This window comes from Crocodylus porosus, unplaced genomic scaffold (assembly GCF_001723895.1).
Source record: "Crocodylus porosus isolate Cpor-Errol unplaced genomic scaffold, CroPor_comp1, whole genome shotgun sequence".
Classification (NCBI taxonomy): Eukaryota; Metazoa; Chordata; order Crocodylia; family Crocodylidae; genus Crocodylus; species Crocodylus porosus.
In genome coordinates, this window is record NW_017728951.1 from 48,008,462 (window position 1) to 48,017,822 (window position 9,361).

The 9,361-nt window shown below is 40.1% G+C and overlaps 1 protein-coding gene across 1 annotated transcript in view; it reads left to right on the plus strand.

Annotated features, from left to right (window-relative positions):
* PPIF (peptidylprolyl isomerase F) overlaps positions 1-8,201 on the plus strand; it is an 11,649-nt gene extending 3,448 nt beyond the window's left edge. The window contains exons 4-6 of the mRNA XM_019556203.1: positions 2,211-2,307; positions 4,144-4,219; positions 6,137-8,201. Of these exons, the coding sequence (XP_019411748.1) occupies positions 2,211-2,307; positions 4,144-4,219; positions 6,137-6,272 (309 nt within the window). The 3' untranslated portion in view covers positions 6,273-8,201. The remainder of the gene's footprint in view (positions 1-2,210; positions 2,308-4,143; positions 4,220-6,136) is intronic.
* The last annotated feature ends 1,160 nt before the right edge of the window (positions 8,202-9,361 follow it).

Sequence of the window (9,361 nt, forward strand, 5' to 3'; positions counted from 1 at the left end):
TCACAGTATACCCTGGTTTCACTAAGTATTTGGGGAAACTTAGCTCAAGCTTAACTAATACAGTTCAAGTTCAGAAATCTATGCTTAGAGAAGAGAAAAGAGAGAGAGAGCTGGGATCTCACCAGTCCGAGGCACTCGGGTTGCAAATCTGACAGATTAAAGTTCTCAGCGCAGTCCTTGAAGGGAGATGATCTGCCTCCTTCAGCCTTGCTAGAAGAAAGCAGGTGGTGTCAGCACACACACTGCTGCTTCTTTTTACAGATTTTTATACTCTCAGTTCAGCTTCTTTCAAGCATTCTCAATAGTGTAAATCAAATTGTCTTTTTCAATTGACAAGGGGTTATCTGGTTGGAACATCTCAAGAAACTGATTGATACTCGGGAAACACATACTTAGGAGCCAGCTTGACATTCCTATGGATAGCAGATATACTGATGGGATATCTCCTGGTGTCTTCAGAAACAAGAGATAGCTTGCAGCATCAGGGTTTTGGATTTTTACTTGCTGTGAACAAGCCTCAGCTTCGCGTGATTTTTCCAAATCTTACTATAGTCTTTTAATAGACTTAAGGCAATTATTGGAGTGTTCGTAACCTTTCGTGGAGAGGACTTCCACCAGTCATCTTGGGGAAAAATATGACAACACTTGTGGTCAGGGCTTCAACGGGCTGGACACTCTGATGAACCCTGTACTATTGTTCAAATGTTACCCATGCCCCCTCTGACTCGGTCTATTGCCTCAGCATTCCCTAACCCGGCAACCGAGTTTTAGCCGATTTAGTTTACATAGGCCTCCCATAGTGGGACCAGGGAATGTACAGCCCAAGATACATATTAAACTTACTTCTGGTTAGGTGTGTGTGTTGCGGGGGGAGGAAAAGTCCTTTGTAAATCCAGATTAGAACTGGTTTGATAAATGCTGAGCTGGGTGTGTGGGTTGATTAGCATTTGGAGCACAGATTCCCCATCATGCAGTGCTCCCCTGCATCTATGATCCCAGAATTCACTGCGGTCTCTGCTTCAGGCTTTCTGTTCTCCATCTCTCATGTAAGTGAATGGTCATCTGGTCCCATCTCAGATGCAAATGAGACCTAGGGCAGTTGTTTCACTTTTGTCACCCTTATCTGGAGGGTTTTAGTTGTCTCTCGCTGCATTTTAATCCGTTTCTGTTTAGGTGGGGGGGCGGGGATTCTTTGTGCGGCAGACAGTCTGTGTCCTGTGTCAGGGTTCCCTGAGAACATGGAGCTGAGAGGTAACAGTTGGCTATCCAAAGTAAAGTTTAAATACGTAAGTCTCTGCTGTGATTAGTACGGGTTAGTTTTTGTTCACCATAAAGATGGTACATATACTAGAAGCATCTATTCCAGCCTCTAGCAGCATATGGACTGAAGTAGTTCAAACACAGGGCTGATGCTGCTGGTTGTGTCAAACTGGTTGGGCGCTCCACTGACTTGTCAGGCACTGCTGGCTGCCTACCCAATTCCAAAATGAGGCCAGGCAGTTGTCTACAGCAAGATCAGACTCTTAGCTGCTGCTGGCTTAGTTGAACTGCTCAGACTGGATCTTGAGCTAGGTGGCCCCAGCCAACTCAGCTGCCACTGGCCACGTAGCTGATCTGTGGAACGGGGTTGGGCAGTTAAGCTCAGTTACCAGCATTGACTGAGGGCCTGCAGGATCCTGCTGGAGCTGAATTGCTGGGCCTTGCCTCTTGAGCTGAGTGGGATAACACATTCTGCAGCTAGAGCATTAACAGAGCAACCACAGATTTTTTTTTTTTTTTTTTTTCCCCCCTCTTCATTCTATCTTTTTTTTTCCCCTCCTTCCCCCAAAGCTTTCTCTATGCTCTCTGCAAAAATACAGATATTGTCAAGGAAATATATACATTTTTTTTCCCTTTGTTCTACCTTCCAAAGACAAGGTCTACTGTGGGGGGTGGGGGCAGTGTATGTGACTGAATACAGTAATAACTCAGTATTGGGGTGGATGCATAGTGTGTGTGATTAGAGTGTCGGTAGTTGAAATGCTCTAATTGTCTGCCTCTAACATCCCAAACTATAACCGCACTGACCGCTTGTATACAGTGTATGCCACCTTCCCCCACCACCTGCTCCTGCTGTTGTTGCCTTTCCCTTCTCTTTGGGTCATAGGGATCACTAGGCTCCTCCTCACTCTTTCCAGCTAACTATTAAAGCCAAATTGTTTCCATTTCAGGCCGGTGACTTTACAAACCACAATGGCACAGGAGGAAAATCCATTTATGGCAGTCGATTTCCAGATGAAAATTTCATACTTAAGCATGTTGGACCTGGTAAATACACTTGTTTCTTCTCCCTTGAGACAACTAACCTTTATTGACTCAGGTAGAAGACGGGGCGTGGTAGTTCCATAAAGACCCATAGGTGCAGAGGTGGGGCTTTCTTGGGCAGTAGCGTGTTCTTGTCAAATTGCTAGGAATGGACTTCTGGAAACTGGGGTTCTCTAATGTACTGCCCTGCCCCTCCTGCTGCCAAATTCAAACCAACACACTGATCCCTGTCTGGGTTTAAAAAAATAAATAAATAAATAAAACCACTGTAAGAAGCAAGTATTTGAGATGGGTAGAGTACTTCATAATTTTAAAAATACCTTTGCAGTGTTGTTGAGAAGCCCAGCCTATAACATGTGTTACTTAAGCCTATAACAGGTGATGGTATCAGAGCCACACTTTTTTTTTTTTTCCATACATTAGTAATGATAAAATAGAGTAGAAATGTCCAACTAGTGGTTAACTCTTGGCTGTGGCCTTGTTCTGCCTTTACCACCTCAGCTCCTTGTTGCTTTACACTCTCTCTTTCCCTCACCATCACCTGCTCCTGCTGTCTCTGCCTACCCTTTGGGTCAGGAGGATCTCCAGGCTCCTTCTCTACTTCCAGCTTATACTTCCTGATGCTGCCCGGGGGTTGCATGGCCCATGGCCACTCATAAATTGGCCAGTCCTGAAAAAGAACACCGTCACTGTCTATCTAAAAGGCTTTCCCAAATGTACAACACTCTTTTTTTAGTTTCTTTTTTTTTATTATTATTTTGCAAGCCCCTTGAGTTAAATTTTTACTTATTACTGGGATTAATATCTTTATTCTAAATGGAAATGAAGTGCTGTGTAACTTCCATCTAAATGGGAAGGAAAGGACCATAAAAGTTCCCTTACAGGCAAAAGAATGCAAGTAACATGGGGCATGTCTACATGTGCCAATTTTTTAAAGGCACGTTAAGGGCACAGGTCTACAAGTTCACACCCTCAACGCACCTTAAAAATGGCTATTTTAAAATAGCCTAAAATTTGATACCTGAAAAAGTAGCTATTTCCACCTAAATTTAATACCTAAAGTGCCTTAATGCATGTCTGGACATGCTAAGACGCATTAATGCTGTGTATGTTGACTGACTTGGGACTAACTATAGTCCCAAGTCAATTGACATATACAGCGTTAGTGCACCTTAGCGCATCGAGACTAACTTCACTCCCAAGTCAGTCCACGCTGTTAATGCACTTTAGCATATACACATGTAGACACATGCCTCATTCGCTTTAATTGTGTTAGGCAAATGCACATTAAGTTTAGGTGCACAAAAACATGTGTAGACAAACCTGTGAAGGAGAAAATCCAGTGATGTGGACATACAAGCCTATCACATATCTATACATTATCTGACACTGCTTCAAGAAAGGTATACACAAAAGTGGCTATAATACTTCTGGTTTGGAAGGATGTGCGCCAAGTGGCTGCTTGCACATCTCAGTATGGTAGTAATTTGAATGATGCAGACATCCTTCATAGCTGTAGGAGAGTTCCACTTCTAAAATGATGGTGTCGATGGAGATTGTCAGTATTGGCTCTTTCTGTTTTCTGTAGAAAACATAATAAGTTTTACATGACTTTGACAACCTTGACATAAAAATGGTATTTCAACTAGCTATATCATCTCTCCTAGTGAAAGGGCAAAGGCACATTAGAGGTCAAGTAGAAACAGCATTTGTTATTGCATCTCCTGTTTGTTCTATTTTAGTACTTCTCTTGCTCATGCAGAGTAAAAAAAAACAGCTTTTCAACTGTGTGCTTTCTTATTGTTTAATCTCCAGTCCATGATTTTGTTGCTGTTATAGGTGTTCTTTCAATGGCCAATGCAGGCCCCAATACAAACGGATCTCAGTTCTTCATTTGCACTACCAAAACTGACTGGTAAGTGTTCCATTGGCTGCACGTGGTAATGTTTAACGCTTGGGGTTTTTTTCTTCTTAATGTATGGTAATTGCTCTATCAGTATCTGTTTTTAATGTTTGGTAGGAGGTTTAAAAACAAGGAAGTGTAGGGGAGATACCACTTCTAGAAACAGTGGATGTTACTCTGTGCAGCTGCACAGGTTATTATAAAATGAAAGCCCTATCTTTGTTCTCACATTCCTTCAATTTTGTGGCAGTGTTCTTCTGCCATTTTCTGGTCTCCCTGTCTTATTTTGAGATCCTTCACTGTTGGACTTTGCTTGCTTTGAGTCCAAAATAAATTCCCAATGAAGCTGATGAGCTTTTAGGCTAAAGCAAATATTTACTTGTCTGTGACATTTTTGCCACTTTTTGCTAGCAAATATTCTTTTGACCCAGAATCAAAGGATATGCCTATGAACATGGCTGCCTTTTTTCAGAACTGGGGACTGATCCCAATTCTGCCATTATTTTAAAAGAAACCTTTCACTTCAAATGCAATGTTCCCTTTAAAACCCAAACCCAGCCTTGTTCTGCAGTCCCTGCATGACTGCAGTAATACAACTAGCAATACCTCAGATAGCCTGAGGCTTGTGCACATGGCATTGTACTAGACAACAAGTAACTAATGAGGTGGATCTGGTGGAGATTTGCTCTCCACTGGATATCATAGTTGCATGTACAGGTTAAGTGCAACTCTGGGAGCATGCATCTCAGGACTCTGGAGTCGCTTCAGTAGCTATGTGTTTTACACAACCTAGCTGAAGGTATTTTTATATGTGCCAATGCACAATTACTGCACAGTTTTGAGAGAAATCTTACAAAAGTGTAGAACGTCAATGAATACAATCTACAGCTTTATAACCCATTCCATTCCATGCTAATTTACCTTGAACAAATTCACTTGCGTAGTACAAGTAAATATTTTATTCAAAAAGAGAAAAACCCAGAGAGGCTATGATCAAGTCAGGACTTTCTTCCTTGCAGACCTGTATCTTTTTTTTTTTTTCCAACTAGATGCCATGCTCCCTTAATCCATCCAATCCAAATGTCATGTACTCACAAGGGAGTTTTAACTTTTTTTTTCCTGGGGTCAGACTCTCCAGCCCTAGCTTTTCCCCCTCTCACTTCACCATCTTGTTGTTGGTATAATGCTTCTGCTATTTGGAATACATTTTGCATAGGTGTTGCCTCAATTATATCAACACCTTTTTTTGTATTTTGTTTGTTTTGAGGGTTTTTTTTGCCATATTTAAAACAAAAAAAACAATACTTCTTGTCTGTATTCCACTTAATTTCTGTTACCTTTTACCTCTTATTTTGTAGCATCCAGTTTTGCATGTTCCAGATTAAGGTCATAATAAGGTCATTATCATGCCACCTTTGTTCATCAGACAAGGGAATTTTAAGATCCAGGTCTAATGCTTTATTGCATGGGTGTCAAATTAATTTGGCCACGTGAGTGGTGCGGAACTAGTCCACAGACTGGCCCCACATTCCAGCATGTCATGAAGCACCCAGAGTGGGTGCTGCCTGCAGCCCAGTCCTGCTCTTAGCTGTTGCCAGGGCTGTGTTGAATGGCTCTGGAGCTTCATGCAGCCAGTCCAGGATGTGACCTGAAACAGATACTGTGTGGGGCACGCAGGGCCATCTGCTTCTCGCATGGTGCCTGTGGTTTGCTCTGAGACCCTCAAGTAGCATTGGGGGGGCCAGATGATGGGGTTCCCTGGGGCAGCAGGTCATTTTTGACATCCCTGCTTTATTGTATTGCCTTTTTTCAGTAAACTGTTGCTGAGAAGTTTGAGCAACCCATTTAAAGGTGTGATAATCCCTGCTTTACTTCAGGGTTTAGTTTTTCATATAGATTTTTATTACATATGCATTTTTTCTGTTACAGGCTAGATGGAAAACACGTTGTTTTTGGCTATGTAAAGGAAGGAATGGAAGTTGTAAAGAAAATTGAGGGTTTTGGCACCAAGAGTGGAAAGACCAACAAAAAAATTGTAATTGCAGACTGCGGCCAGTTGTCATAAACTGTTTCATGTAGCTCAGGAGAACTTGGATGCTGTGAAGAAAAATGATGAAGAAAGTATTTCTGATCTCACTTGGGGTCATTTAATTGCTGATGTGAAACATTCTTCCCATTGTTCAGTATGATTGAATATACCCTGATAAAAGTAGAAATTTCAGACATTCTAACAAAGATCTCTGTACCTTATTATAGAACAGAGCTAGAGGATTCATATTTTTTTTTATTTTAAAATGGGTACAAGTTAATATTTATAGATTATTTACAAATGAACAAGAGATCTTAAATTATTAACTTTTTAAAATGATCTGGTATCATAGCAGTTATCAGGTCAAGCTTTACAGTGTGCTGAACTTCAATTATCCAGTATTGTACATGACAGCAATATGAACACCAATTTTGCCATAACTCAAGAACTGTAAGAAGTCTGTCACAATTATCTTGTGGTTGACCTGACTACTAGCACAACGAGTGCTTGTACCCTTCTCTGTTTCAAATAAATGTGAATTTAGCATTCTGTTGATATAGCCAGGTGCTGTGAAAAAAAATTAACTTTTTCAGGCATTCAGATCAGTAATATAGTAAAGTATAGTGGCATTATTTTCTCTTTAGTGAGGATCAAATATTATCAAATTCTCCACTAATTTGAATTAAAGATTGCCATGTTTCACTGGTATTTCAGTTCTGCCTGGATGCAAGCTCAGTCATGTTGAATGTGCATACACAGGTTAACATACTAAAGGCTGTCTCTATAATAGCAATGGCTAGAATGTCCTTTCTGAAGAAGAGAGCCAAACTTGCAGTGCAGCTTAAATCTGTGGAATTGATGGCGGGTTGTTTTTTTTTTATTCCTTCTGTTAAGATATTGTCTCAAAATTAATTGATTTAAATTGACTTCTAAACTTACTACATGAGTTTGGGTTGTAAGAACATCATCACTCCTCTAGTTTTTTTTTGTTTGTTTGTTTGTTTGTTTTTTTGAAACCACAAATTAACCAAAACTGATCAATGGACACTTCCATAGAGCAACTGTGAACTAACTTGAAATCCAATTCTGTTCTGAAACCACAATATGTCATGACCTTCCTCAGGACATACATTTCTTTGTGTATTCAGGAGTGTACCTACTCACTCAAATGGCAAATGCGCTTTGCTGATTTGTTAGTTTGTTTTGTTTTGTTTTTGATCTGTTGACCCTGCAGAGCCAGCTGAGTTTGGGACATTAGGTGGATTCTGTCTTCCAGTGCATCATCATTAGAAGTAAAAATCAGTCACTCAAGGGTCATATGGGGACCTAATCGGATCCATGCTCATTATTGCTGGGGCTGATGCTTTAAAAGGAAAAATCCGTCTGGATTGATAAGGGTAGCAAGGGTTTGTAAGGTTGGCTGAAAGCAATTGCAGCTGTTTTACTTCACCGGAACATCTGGTATGGACTCATTGAGCTATAATGAACAACAAACCTTGCAATGCTGTCTTTAAGAATCTCTTTAGCTGCTAAATACAAAACTATTGGGAAATTACATTGGTACTTGGTATGGTAATTTTTTATTAATTAGGAACACAAAAAAATGTGAAGGCTTTTTATTTATGTATTCTTTTGGTTTTTTTTCTCCCAAATGTGAATTTACTACCAGGATATCGCAGCTAAACTGGGTTTAAAAATAATGCATCTTGCACTAGACCTCATTGTGTGTGTATATATATTTTTTTTTTTAATTCACTGAAGGTCACCTGACATTTGCATGCGATGGTATTTCTGGTTATAATATTACATAAAATGGAACTGAGCAGCTTTTATTATTCTTCCCCTCTTGCAGTTTTTTAACGTTTAATTTTAGCTATTTTGACATGTTCAGTATTGATACAAAAATGAGATTTGTCTTCCCTCAATTTTGTATGTGAAAAATCATTAAATATCACTTCATAAAAATTGACTGCCAGTTTCTTTCACAAGTGCAATTTCAACTATTGATTGAAAATAGGCATATGAAGAAGTGAAATCTCAGTAGCATTGACTACATTTATGGCTATCGGAAGTTGTATTGCTCTCTAATTCTCTTTCACAAGGAGCTCTAAACTGTTGGTAGGTGGAGCTGCTACTTTCATTCCTTAAACACCTAGAGCCACAAAACAAATGTAACAATGATGTGACTTGGTAATACACTTTAAAATTTACTTGGGGTTGCTGATAGTTGGCTGACTTTTGAGATTCTGTTCTCTTGATACTTGTCTCTGTTCAGTATATTAACTGCTGACTTATAAAGAGGAAAGGCATGACAGTTAAAGGGATATTGTCTTTCTTCTCCAGTTCCTCTAGCAAAGATAGGCAGTATTGTATGTCTTGACTTAATAATGGGGAGAGGTGATATTGTGGGTTTTTGCTGGTGTGTAAGTGGAAGAAGATGCCAGGTTCACATTACCTTTACTTCACTAGAATACTACCCTAGTTATATAGGGGCTGTCTTATGACATGTTTTGCCATAAAGCACTTACTTGTGCAACACTAAGGCCTGCATACTGAGCCTTGAACTAACAGATGTCTTTTTGTGCTTGGTGTATAAGTAACAGTGGTTTGCAGCCACTTTGCAGGCGATGTCAACGTTCATCTCTGATATCAAAACTAAAATTACCTTCCAGAAAGGCATCCCTCCTCTGGAAGACGGTCACAGCTGGAGAATTTAGCAATTCTTTTGGAGGTCTTTTCTAATAGCTCATTGTCCTTGCTTCTACAAGGTGATGCCTGATCTTTCTGTTTTGAATGTATCTTGCCTCTCTCCTAGTCATTCCTGTTCTGACTTTCTCAATGAAAAGCCCTTCTGTACCCATGAGTGTTTTCCTCCCACTGAGAGAACTAATTATTACTCTAGCCTATCAAACAGATTGAGTGTTTTGTCACTGTGTAAGTGTTTCTTCCAATGTGGGAAGCATACTGTAAACATTGGACTATAAGTAGTTGCAGTAACTGCTTTGCCAAATGCCCTGGGCAGAGGTGAAAGCACTTGCCTGCTCCACACTTTCCTGTTTTATAGAACCGAGGCTTACGTTAGCCTTTTCTGGCCACAACATCATACTGGGGAGGAATGGTAACTT